Raw genomic sequence first — 18,131 nt, 5'->3', positions numbered from 1 at the left:
AGGAGAATAGTGTTTGCTCAAGGAGAACTGAAGTTTTTCATTGAATCCAGTCATCACACTATGCAGTTCTCCGGTGAATGCTAGGGCCACCCTGTCCTCATTTTGCTGGACTCCAGTAGCTCTCATTCATTTGTGAGGACCTCCATGGCTGATAAACTCTCGGGGGTTTCCCAATTGCTCACTCACGTCCTGTACATGTGATTGATGGAGGCATCGTTGCTTATAACCAGAAATTCAACCCGACGACTGTCACACCCAGTTTTAAGGGACAAAGCCGGGTGCATCTCATACATGCGCCAAAGAAGATAACATATATAATAACAGAGTGTATAGAGATAAATGTCATAATATAATCAGAGTACTTATTACATAGCTGAAGTCTTACAAAATAAAAGATAAATATAATAGGATCTAAAATCCATCCTTGGCGCCAGAAAGTCAACTGGGAGACAACGACCTAGACTTCTCACGAATACAGCGCAACATCCACCATGCGCCTCATCCAGTGGTACCTACTCTTGACCTGTGGGGGGTGTGAGACAGCAAGGGTGAGCTCACACATGATCATAGCTCAACAAGTTGTGGGGAATAATGTGACATGAACTCACCAAAGGTGGGAGATCATGTGAAGTGTAAGGCTTACCAAAGAGAATGGTTAAAACTGAGCATTGCTTTTAAAGTGGGTCAAAATTTTATTAGCAATTACTAGATGTAAGTAAATACCAAACCTTAAATAAAGTAAGTAGAACAAAATTAATAACAAATCCCATGCAAATGCAAATGACAAATTGAATTTAAGTTCCATAATTTAATCATGCGAGAGTCCTGAGCTGCTCTTGACCGTGAGCTCGGCTAGTATACCAGTTTTACACTCTGCAGAGGTTGTACCATTTACCCACAAGTCGTGTTTCCCATGTCGCCAGGGTTAGCTAGACCCTTAGACAATACCGAGGTGAATGGCTAGGGATCCACTATGAGGCCTTTACAAAGTTCCACTAGCTTCCGAAAACCCGCTACAGTTTATGGGAAGAGCACTTGCAAGAATCCCTCGTCTGACCGCCATCGCAACAAAATCAACACGAGAACCTCTTTGCATGCAACTCCCCTACTGTCCTTGCCCCTTTCGGGTAAGGTAGTCTTCCACTAGCTTTCCTATTTAGTTAGCCAAGGGTTCCAATTAACAATAATATAATGATCTTGACATGAACATAAATAGAATAACAAAATAACTGGAACATGGATATAATAAAATATTAACCCAAAACCATGTAAAGCAATAGCATAACTACCCATATGATTCAGGGGTAAACAAGGTAAATATGATAAACAGACTAGGGTGACCTATTGGGTCCCATCAAAATTAAACCTATGCATTGAATAGTGATAATAAAGAACATTATTGGGTAAACAAGAGTGATCAAGGGCACAACTTGCCTGGCACTTGAGATTCCAGTTACCAGGGTGATTCTTCAGATCCTCGTGACCTCACTGCTAGTCATAACAATACAACCAAACATGGTATAAATAAAATTAACATTACACCAAAACATAAGAACAAACTGTGTAATAATAATCTACGCGTTGCTACGAGATCGCGGGATCGAGAACTACTAAGATCGGAGTTACGATCAATGAGTTATGATTTTATAGAAGATCTGTGTGACTAAAATACTAAACTATATTATAAATTGGTTGGTGTAAGTTATATGAGAGGTTATTCTATAAATGATTATCTCAACTTTAATCTAAGTTATAAATTGATCATAGATCATATTCTAGTAGATAATGATGAGCACATTAACAAGACTAACCAACATAAATTAAATAAAGATCTAATTATAAGAAAATGAGACATGGTATAATCAATGATGTTATTGTGTAGTAAATATTTATACGAGATTAACACAACTTGAACGGATCAAATCGGAGTTAAAACGAATTAGTTATGATTTTCCTAAGATTTTATGTATTTGATATAGGATTAATTAGAAAATAAATTTTAATATGATTTTTATGTCAAAACAGTGGTACTAAATGATAAACAATAATTTTATAAAATTATAGAAATTGGAATGAATAAATTTGGACTTAATATGAATTTTATATGGATTATACAAGTTTCTAGTATTGTTTTTTAACTAAAAATCATCCTCTATAATTTATTATCTGATTTCTCTGCCCTCTGGACTATTAGGGATGAAAACGGTCGAAAACGATCGAAAAAACAGCTAAATTGTTTTTGTTTTCATATTTTTTGGCCGGGACGAAAACGAAAACGAAAATCAACGGTCGAAATACGGAATCAGAATTGTCGGTTATTCGAAAACGATCGAAAACGATAAACTATAGTCGGAAAGATAGCTATTTTGTAGTTTTAACAAAAACATAATAAAGTGATGTATTGCCTAATTTTTAAGATTTAGAAATACACAAACAACTCTTTTTCATCATTCATATTAGTTAGAGTAATTATAACATTTGCTTTTCGCTTATTCATTCACTTGAACACAACAAAAGTCTATAACTTAAATAAATTATATGCTAGATCTATCTCATATTATATAAAACGGTAGAAAACGGTATTAGCACAACTCGAAAACGAAAAATACGAAAATGATCGAAAAACTAGCTAAATCGTTTTCGTACCGTTTCTAATCGGTTCCCAAACAATTCGAAAATGATCAGGAAAAAACAGTATTCGAAACGGAACGGTACGAGAATTTCCCGTCCCGTTTTCATCACTATGGACTATGCGCATAAATACAGAGAAGAATAGGGACCACTACGTAAAAACACACATACTCAGAGCTCTATGTTATGGACTGCGGGTTTATTTCCCTGAAACCCAAGGCCTCTTTAGAAAATGTTTCACAACGAAGGGGTATCGTGGGACGTCGGCCGGCAGATCAGAACCCAACGGCTGGGATTAAAAACTATCCATCGAACACCCACGTTTAACTAGACCCTCCCGATTTTCAATCCACGGTGGCAATTTGTCGGAATACCTACGCATTCCTAGCCACCCGATTTAGATCCCATGGACCGGATTAGTCGCGCGAAGAGCTATTTCCCCGAACCACCATCAGCCGTTAGATATGAATCCAACGATCCCCACACTTCTTCCCCACGCCGGTGTTGGCAGCAGGTATGGTTGCTAGACCCTGGCGGCGCCATGGACAACCCTGACCCCCCGACTCAATAGCGAGTGAAACTCTATACAAAGTGTGCTACTTAGAGCGGAAACCCTTCCTAGCTTGGTATGAGGTCTTACCCTGGAGGCGAGGCTGGCTGATGACGGAACGCAGGTCATGGCGAGGCGGACATCTACCCCCCGACAACACCCAGAGGTCGCACTGGACCACGGCGCTCTCTTCTCACCCGCAGAGACCCAACCGATAAGGGGGCACACCGGTAGTGCCCACAGGCGTCTTGATTCCTCTCACGGCAGATTGGCCACGCCGAGGCTCAGCGAGGGTCCAGGGCTTCCTGCGCGACCGCTGGTGGTGACGCGAGCTTGAGGGCGTCCAGCTCCGGCCTGGTGAAATGCCGGACACCGACGTGTGGACAACGCCGCGGAGCGCTTCTCCGCCTAACTCCGCCCTCGGCCACCCGCGCACGCCACGCGACTCGACTCGACGGCCGAGCCAACCCCTGGCCACTTCCCTATTTCTTTCTCTCTCCTATCGGTAGCTATAACCGAAGTACTCCTAGCGCGGTGGACTTGGGGGAGTAGAATCGGTGAGGCGAGCGCGCAGGCCGCGGAGGCCTTCTCCATTTTATGGAAACAGGGGGCCATGCCTGCCCGCAATAGTCGCACGGTTCACCGGTCGTTTCACCCGCCCGACAATGGCACGACGCGGAGAGATGGTTGGGGAAAAGGGATAGAGCTGACAGATGGGTCCCACCCAGCGACGGTCCGAGTCAAGCGCGTGCACGCCCATGATTCAACTGCTGACATCCCGGTCCCCAAGCACAGCGGCACAGTGGCTGGTATAGCGCGCAGCGGGAGGGAAAAGCTAGATGGGCCGTCGCCTGGGATTCGGCCCGTGTGGCTGAATTTATTGTTGTTTTTTTAGTATTTTCCTATTTCTTTTCCTTTTCTTTCTTTTCAAATTCAAGACTTCAAGTCCAAATTAAATTCTCATTTTGTGGCAAATTTATCCTCAGAATAAATATTCAATTTAAACATACTCATGTGGAAAGAATTTATTTATTTATTATGTTGTGTAGCACTTTCTCTTTCCTTTCCTAGGTTATTTTCAATTTCCCCTAAATTGTGACTTAGGTTAACTTTCCAATCTGGACTTTAATATGTTTCTAAATGCGCAAACAAATAAATCCATCATGATGCATAGTTTAGTGACATGTCTTTTTATTAACTATTTATTTTTAATTGGGGTGTTCACATGTGATGATAAATATAGATCACAAAATCTTGAGCTCATCCCTATTTTCACTATTTGCATTTTTTTGGGTATTACAACGACCCTGGCACTGCAGCCGCCGACCTGCCCCTTCTGTCGCGCCACCATCACCCGGCTGCGTGTGGCCAACAGCGGCACTAACCATGCTGCTACATCCAACAGCTTCAAGGGGCAAACCTCAGCCATTAGATCCTTATCCTGATCAAGGATTGGTCATGGCTTTGATGTTGGTGCGTACAAGGATATTAACAAGTATGGCAAGCCCTACATTCAGGTCAAGATGAAGGATGAGCAGAACAAAATCAGTGCCATGAAGGATACTGCTGCTGCATATCTTGATGCTCTCATTCTTACGACTGTGGCAACATCTTCGGCAACGGGAATAGGTGTTTCTGACCCATATGGCTGGGCTGACTCAAAAGGGCGTTCCCTTAAGCAGCAGCATGCTGGTTGGATATCTTGTTTCAGAGTTCACGTAATTATATCACAATTTCTGAATGTCGCTGCATCTGAAACTAGAAATGGAGTTTGTGCAGCCCACAACTATCTGTCAGATTCACTGGACCAGCAAGATGGTATTGGTTGGCCATTTGGTAGACATGACGAGATGGATTGGCTACGCATAGCTGTGGTCAGCTACAACAAATCAGTCGAGGTTCAATGTGGGAATACTAGTCTTCGGCCTATGCCATGGCTGTCTTTCACCATCATGAGTGTAGGTACTGCAGTTTGGTATTGTGACACCTTCTGAACACCCCTATCTCCACCTATAGATCAAGAGGAAAAACATCAACGTCCGTGTGGTGCTCCTAACGGGCCAGTCCACGGCATACATGGTCAGGATAGCATGTCTGTGGTGCTCCTATCAGGCAATCTGGTCTTAATCTTGCCTTGGGTAATTTTGGTCGCTCATGATCTCAGTGGTACCTGTCAGATGGACACAAACGGGACTCTCCAAAGGCGCAGGAATGTGTCTACTCCAACAGCAAGGACCGACCTCCAACGGCAAGCATCTGGCAATTGCGTCTCAACTCAGAACATGACTCACTACTTGAACAGGTGCTGCAATGCCAATCTGAAGAGGAATGTTCAGGAAGCGAAGTTGTGGTATCCCGTTCTTAATCGGCTTGGGGGCAAGCCGAAGCTTAAGAAGGGGAATGTTAGGGACCTGGGCTGGACGTGTGCGCGGGCCCAACGCTCGTCTACTGGGCCCAAATGGGTGTAATGCGTGTGACAAGTGCGCCTGCGTGCGCGAGCCTAGGACACGGTGTGTGCGGTGGGGAGCGCCTGCGTCCGTGTACTTATATGTTACCTTGTAGCAGGAGAGAGCTTATCAAAAGAACAGAGTACAAATTACACTTGACTGCTACAGCTCTCTTTCTTCTACCTCACGCCTTCTCTATTCCGTCTCCTCGGTCTCTCTTTCTGCTCGTTCTCCAGTAGCGTACCGCAACGCTCACTATCATCCTCAACCACAGCCCTCGTCGCCGCAGTCCCAATCCCTGCTCCAGCCGATCACGGCAGCCGACTTGTTGAGGCATCTGGGAATTCAGGCGCCTCCGGCGCAGCAGTACCATCATCCACCAACGCAGCCGCAGAGCTATTCCATGCATGGGAGAAAGATCCACGGGCGCCGGGTACAAGTACAACTATGGCTGTCATGGGAGAGAGCTCTACGGGCGCCGGGCGGAGTGGGCGAGAGCTCCACATGCGCCGGGCAGAAATATGGATATGACATGGGCGAGACCGCGAGAGCTCCACGGGCGCCGGGTACGTGTACGTCCCGCACTATGCCTCCATCAGCACCTACGCCTCGCAGTTCGGCAAGAACGGCCGGCGCCCTAACCCCATCGCCCCGGTCAACCCATCGAAGCTAAGCCCCAGTGCCAACCAGTTCCAGCCTGCTATGCACCCCAATAATCTCGCCGCATACCGGGACGATCACGACCCCGTCTTCAACCCGTACGCCTCCGCTTTCCAGAGCACGCTGTTCGCTAACCCAGCGGACGGCCGGTCGTGGGTCCCCGCGGCGGCGCCTCGCTGGTCCCCGGCCCCGACCCCGACGGCGGCGCAGGTCCGCTCGCGCATGTTCCTCCGCCCGATGGATCCTGAACTTCTTGCGTCCCCGGTGACCTCGCCCCAACGTGGCCCGCCTGCTCGAGGACGGCGACGAGGACGTGCGGCGGAGCGTGCTCGCCACGTTCAAGAGCAACGCGCGCTGCTTCATGAGAAGAGCAGCGCCGAGAGGCAGGCCGTCCTCCTCGCGCTGGTCCGCGCCTGCTTGTGGCGGCCCCACGAGATCCAGGACATCGTCCACGCCGTGTATGACACCAATGGCTTACTTTCGGGCGTCGCCAGAGTCCAGACACGATGACGGGTACGATCAATTCATCTGTTCTTTAGGTCTTAGTCGAGATAGAGAAAAGAAAAAAGACACATATGGATGTTTACCATACTAGGTGATGTACTGATGTGTCGCGATCGTCGCGCGTACATGAATGGAACTAACAATAACAGAGAACCACATGTATATATGTTTCTCTTTGCAGGAACTATCTGTTGCAGCGAGTCATCCAGTGCGGCGGCGACCGCCTCCAGGTGGCCATCGCCGAGCGCGTCGGGGCGGACGTGGTGACTGGTGAGCCTGTCGTTGGACCAGTTCGGGAGCTTCGTGGTGGAGTCGTGTTTCATCAACGCGCGCTCTCTGGCGCCGCTGCGGCTCGTGACCAACGCGTTCCTGGCCTGGCCCTGGACGGCGACGATCTCGCCGAGCTCGTGCGGGGCGTCTTCTCCAACTACGTCGTCAGCAAGCTGCTCCTCGTCGCCAAGGAGGTATATATAATTAAGTCGCCGTCGTTGCTGTCATGATCGATAGTTTACGTAGTTTGGTTTGGTTTGCGTATAAACTTGGCGATTATCGTTAGCTGACGACGACGACTCGTCGGCAGTCCATGCCGGCGCAGGCCATTGAGCTGGCGCAGCGGATCGGGAGGCTCCCGGTGGCGGTCCATTGCGACGTACACGCGCGCGGGGTGATGGCGGCCGTCAGGAAGCTGATTGATGTTCTGTAAGTTGTCTTGGATGGGAATGCAAGCATACTATATAGCTGTCATTGTAATTGTAGCCCAACATGAACGGCGTTTTGTCTGTCATCGTGTGTGTACGTGACTATGTCAGTATAGTATGTGATAACTACTTTTGTTCGTACCTTTGTAAGGTCAAAGGTTTCAGCGTCTCTGCGGCAACTTCTTCGTCACTGTGAATAAGCTGTGTTGGTGTCGATATAAATTGATAGTACTATGCTATGTGTTAGAGCTCTAAAAGTTATATTGTTTGTATTGTCGAGCAATATTAATGTAGTTTTCGCCAAAGTTTTTTAGGGACTTTCAATTATGATTTCGCCCTTATTTATTTAACTTCGTATTTTTTTTTCCTTACCTTTTTGAAACGGGCAGTGTTACCCTTATTCTATTCTATTCTATTTAGAGGAGTTCATTCATGTAAGAAAAGAGTACTGGGAATTTGGTTGTCAGTACAAGTGACTGGGAGAAGTTCGTAAGAGGTGGCACAAATCTCTTAACGAACCCTACGGTAGCACAAGTGAAATTGAAATGAGCGATAAAAGATTTAATTACTTTTTATAAAGAGAAATTCATACGTGCATCAGTACCAACGCTATATTTTTGTTAGCAAAGAAAGTACTAGAGAAATAAGAATTGATCGAACTCACCCCCCAAGCAAGATATGTCATGCCAACGGGAGCAGAGTGGCAAAGAGCTATATTCTGTTGATAAAATCAGATGCTCGCAGGATGCCTCCGCGAAACTATTATGAAAAGTAAGCCGTTGTTGACTGCTTTCTAACCGGCGTTCTCTAAGGGACGTGCTCCTGCACGATCCCCATGTACGGACGTGACTTTTGGTCACTCCTTTAGTGTCTCCTTCTCTTGTATAAATATCAAAAGCAATAAAGGATGTAGTGCTCCTTTTCATTCTCTCGCACAACAGTTTCTATTTCTCACACGTCATCATCACTTGCTTTTACAAAAGAGAGCAAAGGCCAAAACAAGAACAACGGAGGCAAAAAGTTCTTCATCAAAAGAAAAAAAACAGTCGGGTACGCAATGATCTACAAAGATCTTTCTGTTGCCCTTCTTACCTTCATCCTTCGGTTTTTGAACGGTGGCCATCGTCGCCGGCGAGGCGCTGACCTTGTCGCACGTCGTCTTCTATGTGCTGCGCATCGACATGGTCGCCACCATGCCAAGAAGCACAGCAAGAAGGACGCCCGGGCCACACTTGACCCTGAGCGCGTCCGCCGGACCGGTGGTGATCCTGGCGCTGGTCCCAGCAACGCTGCGGCACCTGTCGCACCGCCTCAGCAACCGCCAGCGCCACACCAAGATCGATGGGTGCGTCCTCCATCGCCTTCGCCGGAGCGGGTTGTAGAGCGGTTGCGTGAGTCCGAGACCCAACAGCCGCTCCGTCCGATGCGGTACTGCCCCCTCCATGGATGGGGGTCGTGTCCTGCTCGCCAACCGCGGGCTCCTCCAACGGATGCAGACACCGCCGCCCCCACTGTTCGATCGAGCGGACTACTCGTTCAAGTCAACTCTCCAGCGCGCCCTCGTGCCCGGACACGGCTGACTGCGCGAAAATCAACCGGCCCTCACGGTCACCCCATCGGCCAGATCGCATCCACGTCCACTGCGACAGTTGTCGTCGACGCCACCTCTTCCTCCTCCGACGAGAGGATCGCCTTAGTCCTCGGCGACGGGGTGCAGCAGCGATTGCCTACTCCGACTCCCGACGACGGCCCATCCGGAACGGTCTCACCGTCGACACTCTTGAGCCCGAGCGGCAACAGGGTGGTCCATCGGCTGGCGCACCACCTTTCTCCACGGCCACGCACGCTGGGGTCGTGGTCCGCGACAGCAAGACCGTCCGACGACGACGACGTCCGTGAGCGCTCGCGCTCACCGCCTCGTCGTCTTCTCTGAAGTATGCCTCAGCCCGGCCTCGGCAGGGCCAGCGGCTGCTCACGGACTCCACAGCCCGCGGTGCGGCTACTCGCCCGCCCTGCGCGGCTGCTTGCCAGGCGCGGCCTCTGCTCGCCAGGCGCGGCGCGGGCAGTGGCGAAGCCACCAGGGGGCTGGGGTGGGCCTGGCACCCCTAACGGCCCAACAACTCAGACCAACAATGTATCCTATAGCCCATTATCTTACTACCAGTTTATTATTTAGTAGTCTGAAACCCTTAATTTTTTCCGATGGTAGATAAATTAATTATTGAGATTACTCTTGACTCTACCTGTGTCAACTACGACCACAGAGAGAGCCTTTTCAGCTATGAAATTTGTGAAGACACGTCTTCGAAGCAAAATGGGAGATACCTATTTACGGGATTATCTGGTCGTTTATATTGAAAGGGAATTAGCGACAATGATTTGTTCTGATGATATTATCAAGGCCTATGATCTAGCTAATACACGTAGAGCTAAATTCAAAATAACTGAGATGTAATTTTATTTTGTTTGACAAAATAGATGTTGTTTTATTATATTGTTTTTTAATGAAGATTATATATCAATATATGCATTGTGGTTGGTTCCCTTGCCATTTTTATATTGTGTCCTTGCTGGTTTGGTCGCTTGGAGGCTAAGCCTGCCCCCTCTGTCTTCAGATCCTGGCTTCGCCCCTGGGCGCGGGCTTGCCCCTGGCGGCTCGTCCGCCCCTGCAGACCCGCGGCGCGGCTGCTCGCCCACTCCACGCGGCACGGGCTCGCCCGGCCTTGGGAGCGTGTGGCGTGGTGGCTCCCTGGCGTGCCCAGAGCACGCGCGGCCTGGCCTCGGTACGTGGCGCGGTGGCTCGCCCGCCCCGGCTGCACGCGGCGCGGCGCGGTGGCTCGCCCGCCCCGGCAGCACGCGGCGTAGCGCGACGGCTTGTCGAGGACGCCCAGTGGCTAGCAAGGCGGTGGCTGATGGGGGCAGTTAGGGTTTGAAACCCTAACTGCCATCCCTTAAAATAGACTGCGCACACCCATAGATGGGCCGGCCTGCTTGCCCATGTCGTAGGCCCAGTTAGCCATTTTATTATTTTAGCTATTCTAGTCTTCTAAATTCTAGAATTTTTAGATTGCTTCCATTACAGATGTTTAGGAATTAAGACTCAGTTCTTAAACCTCTTATTAGCAGCTTGCGTCAGAAATTTTTCCAAAGTTTTAGTACTTGGAAATGGTGTCAATAAATATTTTCTTTAAATGTGATATTTATTGCCATGTGTTCTATTTTGCATTCCTTATAATGCAAACTCAAAAAAATTATTATTCATCTCAATTATACCCATAGTGGTTTAATACGAGCAGAATTAATTTTTTTATAGAACATATAAAATAAATAATATTCATCTCAATTGGGTTTTTCTCTTAAAACTTAATACGAGCAAGAATATTTATTTATTAAATTCCATACGCAATTGACGCTACTCATATATTCATCTTATTAAGTTACTACTAGTACTTAATTTCATTTGAATATTTCATATATTACATCATTAACATCATAATGAAATTTTCGATCTCATGCATCACTTTGCAATTGAGACCTTAAATTATCATTCATCTATGCAATATCGCATTATATTGCATATAATTCATCTCAATTGGGTTTTTCTCTTAAATCCAATACGAGCAAGAATATATGTATTTTGTGAACAACACACATATTACAACACACCCATGATGATTTCTTAACGAAATTCTCTGGTTGCTTGTGTAGGATCATGGCCCGCGAGTTCGAAGAACTTGCTCTTGATGGTCACAACTATCCTACCTGGGTGTTGGATATCAAGATCAGCTTAGCCTCAAAGAATATTCTGAGTGCATTACTCCCTCCTAATGAGAGGGTTGACCCACTACATGCTGCTTATAAGTACAACGCTTTGTACATTATAAGACATCACCTCCATCCTGATCTGAAAGCAGAATATGTGATGGAAGAAGAGCCAAATGTATTATGGTTATCTCTTAAAAACAAATATGAGCAGCAAAAGGCTGTAATCTTACCAGATGCGAATCATGAATGGACCCATATTCGTCTGCAAGACTATAAGTCTATTGGTGATTACAACCATGTTGTTCATAAGATCTGTGCTCGCTTGCGTTTCTGCGGCAAGGAACCATCAGATGCGGATAAGATTGAAAAAACACTTCAAACTATGATCCCATCTGATAGGGTCCTGCAGCATCAGTACCGTGCTCGCAATTATCAGACTTACTTTGAACTCATACATGATCTACTTTAGGCAGAAAAGCATGATGAGCTTACGATGAAAAATCATAAGCAACGTCGTGTTGGAGCTGCTCCTATGCCTGAAATACATCATGCTGTGAAGAATGAGAAGAAAGGGGATGGCCTCAAAAACCATCCCAAGAAGTCTGATAATTCAAAGAAGCGCAAACGCAACAAGCGTCCGGATAAACAAAATACAAAGGCTCCGAGGAAAGACACCCCCACTTCCAAGCAAGAGAAGTGTAAGAAGTGTGGATGCTTCAACCATCCTACTAAGAAGTGTCGCATTCCTCGTCATTTAGTGGAACTGTACCAGCAATCTCTTAAGGCCAAAAATGCTGAAGGACAGGGATATGAAGCTCACTTCACTACCCCACCTAACTTGAAGGATGGAGTTGGTTGCTCAAGCATGGCTACAATGGAACCAAGCACGACCAATCCTCCGCTTCTGACCGACACCGATTACATGGACTTGGACAATGTCATCATCGAATATGCTTCGAGTGATGTGTTTGGAGACCTCAACTAGGATCCTTATGCTCCACCAGATATCATCTATCCGTAGTCTATGAGTGTGTGCAACATGTGTGTTGTAATAAGTACCTAGACATTGGTATTTGTGTGTATACTCCATACTCTACTGTATAATTATGTATGTACTTATATGTATAATTAATTGAGTTCTTGCAATTCTTGATTATATAGATTATGCGGAAGTCAATCCAATGGAGGAAAAATTATGCCTTGTAGATAGTGGTACCACCAACTCTATTCTTCGAGAAACAAAATATTTCCAAACTCTCACAAAGAGATCAGGAAATATTTTGACAATCGCTAGGCGCGATGCAAAAATAGTTGGCTCTGGACGAGCGACTATTACGCTCCCTATGGGTACACAAGTCACTATCGAGGATGCTTTATTGTATCCCGATTCAACTCGTACCCTCCTGAGTTTTCGAGATATTCGGAAAAGTGGTTTACATATTTCTACTCATACAGAAAATAATGAGGAATTTCTCCTCATTTCCAAACCTTCTGTATATGGCGCTAACATTCTGGAAAGAATACCTTCACTTCCATCCGGATTGTACTACACATACATAAAACCAGTACCTCATGTTACGTACAAAGTGATTTTTCAGAATGTAGATTCATTCAAGACCTGGCATGCACGTCTTGGTCACCCTGGAATAGGGATGATGCAGAAAATCACAGGTAATTGCATCGGTCATGATTTAAAGTCTGTCAAATTCCCTAAACCATCTGATTTTATATGTACATCATGTGCAACGGGAAAGCTAATCTTAAGACCATCTCCTCTTAAGATTCATGCTGAACCACTCAAGTTCCTTGAACGAATTCAAGGTGACATTTGTGGACCCATACAACCATTATCCGCACCGTTCAGATACATCATGGTATTAATTGACGCATCTACACGATGGTCACACGTGTGCCTTCTGTCTACACGTAACCATGCTTTTGCTAAAATCATGACGCAAGTCATTCGACTGAAAGCACATTATCCTGAACATCAAATCCAGAAAATCTGCCTAGATAATGCGGCTGAATTCTCTTCTAGAGCATTCAATGATTATTGTATGGCCCAAGGAATACACATTGAACATTCTGTGCCTTATGTACATACTCAAAATGGTTTAGCTGAATCTCTTATTAAGAGAATCAAACTTATCGCAAGACCTTTACTTCATGAATGCAATTTACCTACATCCTGTTGGGGTCATGCAGTTTTAAACGCTGCTGATCTTATTCAACTTCGCCCAACTGCATATCATACAACATCTCCGTTGCACCTGGTACGAGGAAATCCTCCAAATATATCCCATCTACGAAAATTTGGATGTGCGGTCTACACCCCTGTATCACCGCCTCAGCGAACAGCTATGGGACCTCATAGGAAATTGGGCATCTATGTGGGATATCAATCCCCATCGATCATCAAATACCTAGAGCCCCTTACAGGGGATTTGTACACAGCTCGTTTCGCTGATTGTATCTTTAACGAGGACCATTTCCCGGCATTAGGGGGAGAATTCAAGTATCCCAATGAATGCCAAGAAATCAATTAGGATGACAAATCCATCCTGTCCTCAGATCCTCGAACCCAGGAATCTGAGCTTCAAGTTCAGAAAATTATAGAATTGCAACATTTTGCTAATAATCTACCTGATGCGTTTACTGACTATAATGGTGTCACAAAATCCTTGAATCCTGCTGTTAATGCGCCCAGTCGAGTGGAGGTACCACGAAAAACCATTCAACCATCTTCTCAACCGAAGAGGGTGAGGGCTGCTAAGTAGGATAATGCTTCTACTAAGCGTCAAAGGAAAGAGAGGAACATTCGATCCTCCAAATCAGTAAACGAAAGTAAACCACCAGTTGATGGACACCAAGTGGATACTGTACATCCACAAACCAGCACTCATGTGCACAATTCAGATGTTGCTGGTACATCGGAACACCTCGTATCTACTCTTCCTATGAATCAAGAAGACTTTCATGGGGTACAGGAGATTTCCATTAATTATACTAGTTCTGGAGAATTGTATGATCGTAAAACTACGGTCATCAATTTATGTTTCTCATCAATCATAGCTGGTAACCTTCTATCTGACCCAGACCCTAAATCCATGGCAGAGTGTCAACAACGCTCGGACTGGATCAAATGGAAGGAAGCAATTAACTCTGAATTATCCTCACTAGCAAAAAGAAAGGTATTCACCCCTGTGATACCTACACCTCCCAGAATCCATCCTGTTGGATTCAAATGGGTTTTCACCCGGAAACGGAATGAGAACAATGAGGTTGTGAGATATAAAGCGAGATTAGTTGCTCAAGGGTTTACCCAGAGACCAGGAATTGATTACAATGAGACATATTCTCCCGTTATGAATGGAATAACCTTCCGGTATTTAATTTCATTGGCAGTACAAAAACGTCTACTTCTGCAGTTGATGGACGTCGTGACCGCATATCTTTATGGGTCACTAGATTCGGACATATACATGAAAGTTCCTGATGGAATACCTGTACCGAATAATGGCAAAAATCGTAACATGTTTTGTGTCAAACTCACCAAATCTCTATATGGCTTAAAACAGTGAGGGAGAATGTGGTACAACCGACTGAAGGAATTCCTTATGAATAAGGGTTATTCTAATAGTGATGATTGCCCATGTGTCTTTATAAAGAAATCTTCTACAAGTTTCTGCATCATATCAGTATATGTGGATGACTTGAACATCATCGGCCATAAACGTGATATTGATGAGGCACGCAATCTTTTAAAGACGGAATTTGAGATGAAGGATTTGGGTAAAACCAAATTTTGCTTGGGTTTGCAACTTGAGCACCTTCCCACGAGCATTCTCATTCATCAGTCTGCTTATGCGCAGAAAGTATTGAGTAAATTCAATATGGATAAAGCATATCCGTCTAAGACTCCTATGATCGTCCGTACCCTAGAAAGGGATAAGGATCCTTTTCGACCACGAGACGAAGGAGAAGAAATTTTGGGTCCTGAGTACCCATATCTTAGTGCAATTGGAGCACTTATGTATCTAGCAAACAATACAAGACCCGATATTGCTTTTGCGGTAAATTTACTTGCTAGATATAGTGCATCCCCTACCAAACGCCATTGGACTGGAATCAAAAATATTCTTCGATACCTCCATGGCACGACAGATCTCGGTCTATTCTACGGAAGAAATCAAGATCCTAGCCTCGTAGGGTATACAGATGTTGGTTATCTTTCAGACCCCCACAATGGAAGGTCTCAAACTGGGTTTGTATTTCTGAATGGTGGAACTGCTATTTCTTGGAAGTCATCCAAGCAAACTCTAGTAACAACATCCACTAATCATTCAGAGATTATTGCCTTGTATAAAGCCTCACGTGAATGTGTCTGGCTTCGAAGGGTGATTAATTACATTCAATCATCATGTGGGATTCATTCCATTGAATCACCCACCATTATCTATGAAGATAATGCAGCTTGTGTTGCTCAGATGCAACAAGGTTATATCAAGAGCAATGTTACCAAACATATCTCCCCCAAGTTATTCTACCCTCATCAACTTCAACAGAGTGGTGAGATTAAGATCATGCAAACTAAGTCTTATGACAATCTCGCAGACTTATTCACTAAGTCGCTACCTTATTCCACATTTCGGATATTTGTTAAGGGTATTGGTATGCGTCGACTTAAAGATTTGCTTGCATCAGGGGGGGAAAAATCATACGAACTTCATCTGCATACAAATGCAGCGGAAAACCTCAAAAGGCAAACTGCAGGCAGAAACATCCATTTCTGTATACAGTATACCACAAGAAAAGGCATATGAATCAGATTGAATAGGAAATAAATTACCCATATGTATCAATATATGTTAGAATTCCTACAATATTTATTTGACTCTAGGAGAATCTCCTTTACTGTAAAAGGGCCTTTGTTAGCTACAATGTACCTGTTTAGTTCAGCTTTTTCTGAGAAGATTTTTTTGATAAAATGACTGTACGAAGAATCTTTCTGTGGAGAAAATCTAAGTACCATTTAGATTACGTGCAGAGGAAGATAAAAACTCTATAAGATTTAAGAGGTAGAAAGTGACGGTTTCCTACTATCGCAACGACTCGACTGATTTGACGTTCACATTGATTTTAGACGGTCTTTGAATAAAGTGGTTACTAATTTACTATAGAAGTGGGCTAAAAAGATGTACGTTCGACAGTCTACAACAACAATTTCTGATGGCCACAAGCTGGACAAAGCAAACAAACAGGGCCAACGACTGGGCATTTCCAAAGGGACCAGAGCTCGGTCTGAACGCCCAAACTCAGACCGATTCTGGGGCTAGAGTGCTGAACCTGTATGGCCTTGCCAAGCTACCACTACCATATTGAGGAACAGCAAGGGCCTGATTCTGGATGCCAACTGGACGATGGCTCCCAGCAACTAGCTGCGAAATCTGAGTGATCGCTGATTCTGGGTTAAAGCAGCTTGATACTGATTTGACACTCCAGCATCATGAATGCTCTGCTGTGGCTTAAACTGTTGAGTAGAGGTTCCTGTTGAGTTAACGTTCTGGCCTGAAGAACCTTGCCCCACATTCTCGGGCCTTGGTCGCTTAGCAGGTTGCATCAACTGCTGTATCTTTTTCTGCTGCTCCTCAATGTTCTTACTAACCTTCTGAGCCGACGCAGCTGCAGCAGTTCTTTTTTTCTCAGCACTTCGCTGATCCAAATGTGACATTCGCATCTTAGCTTCTTCAAAAAAAAAGGCAGTTCTTCTAGCTTCTGTTCCTTAATGAACTTGTGCAGCATCAGCTGCATTGTGCCAGTGTTAAGAAAATTTAGGAATCAATATCAGCATACAACCTTGATTGTATAATGTTTATAATAAACAATACAGCAGCAGAGAAGGGCCTGAGTAGCAAGACCATCCCTCATTTCCCCCTGAGAGCTTGTTCGGTTATTTTCAATCCATATAGATTGGAGGGGATTGAAACGGATTGGAGGGGATTTTGACTTACTAGGGATTGAAACTCCCTTAGGTCTTGTTCGGTTATTTTCAATCCATACGGATTGAAGAGAATTGGTATGGATTGAGAGAGATTTTGACTTACTAGGGATTGAAACCCCTTTAATCCCCCTCAATCCATATGGATTGGGGTAGAACCGAACACGCCCTTAATCCATATGGATTGGGGTAGAACCGAACAAGCCCTGATGTGGATCACCTTACCTTACCAGCAACATCGGCATGATCAATGTACGATCTCATAATAGATTAATAGGCAACAAAGCGCATTTGTGTGCTATATTAAGCGCTTGAATGAATTTGGCTGCCTCTAGCTGTTTGCTTTTGTTTACCATTTTCTGAATGAGGACTGGAGCAAAGAAATTATTTCATATAATTGTCAGTTTTTTTATCAATGATAAAAATAATAAAATTTGCCAATAATTCTTGAAACAGCATATGCAGAGGTGACCCTGGTCGGCTGAAGAATACACTGTAGATATTGGGAATAAATGCATGACATGAGAAAAGTAACGAACGCAACATTTTAAAACTCCTGCACGTTTTGATGTTAAGCAGCGCAGTAGAAAAATATTCACTGCCTCCTAGGAAACACCCAAAAACCAGCCTAAACTACAAATAAAAAATATTCAATTTTTGAAATAGGGAAAATTGATGGAAGAAACAGTAGGGAAAGCTACAAAAAAAGCATATGGTGAAAAGACAGCCATGTCCCAAAAGGATTAATATATTCAATAAAGAACTGGGCAAGACAAGTAATAGAACACATGAGGAAATATATTACCAGCCAAATATTTGAGAACAAAATGAGATTGCTAAAAAGTGGCAGCACCTAGGAAGCATGATTAACTGATAAT

The 18,131-nt window shown here is 44.8% G+C and overlaps 1 protein-coding gene across 1 annotated transcript; it reads left to right on the top strand.

Annotated features, from left to right (window-relative positions):
• Positions 1-5,788: 5,788 nt before the first annotated feature.
• On the top strand, positions 5,789-7,854 carry LOC111590141 (uncharacterized). Its single transcript, XM_023301059.2, has 2 exons — positions 5,789-6,801; positions 6,974-7,854. Exons 1-2 carry the CDS (start codon positions 6,650-6,652, stop codon positions 7,290-7,292), a joined length of 471 nt encoding a protein of 156 aa, XP_023156827.1. The 5' UTR covers positions 5,789-6,649; the 3' UTR covers positions 7,293-7,854.
• The last annotated feature ends 10,277 nt before the right edge of the window (positions 7,855-18,131 follow it).

The sequence above is a fragment of the Zea mays genome, chromosome 9, assembly GCF_902167145.1.
Source record: "Zea mays cultivar B73 chromosome 9, Zm-B73-REFERENCE-NAM-5.0, whole genome shotgun sequence".
In the NCBI taxonomy this organism is placed as follows: domain Eukaryota; kingdom Viridiplantae; phylum Streptophyta; class Magnoliopsida; order Poales; family Poaceae; genus Zea; species Zea mays.
The sequence above is the reverse complement of the archived record's forward strand: the minus strand, read 5'-3'. Positions and strand labels throughout refer to the sequence as shown.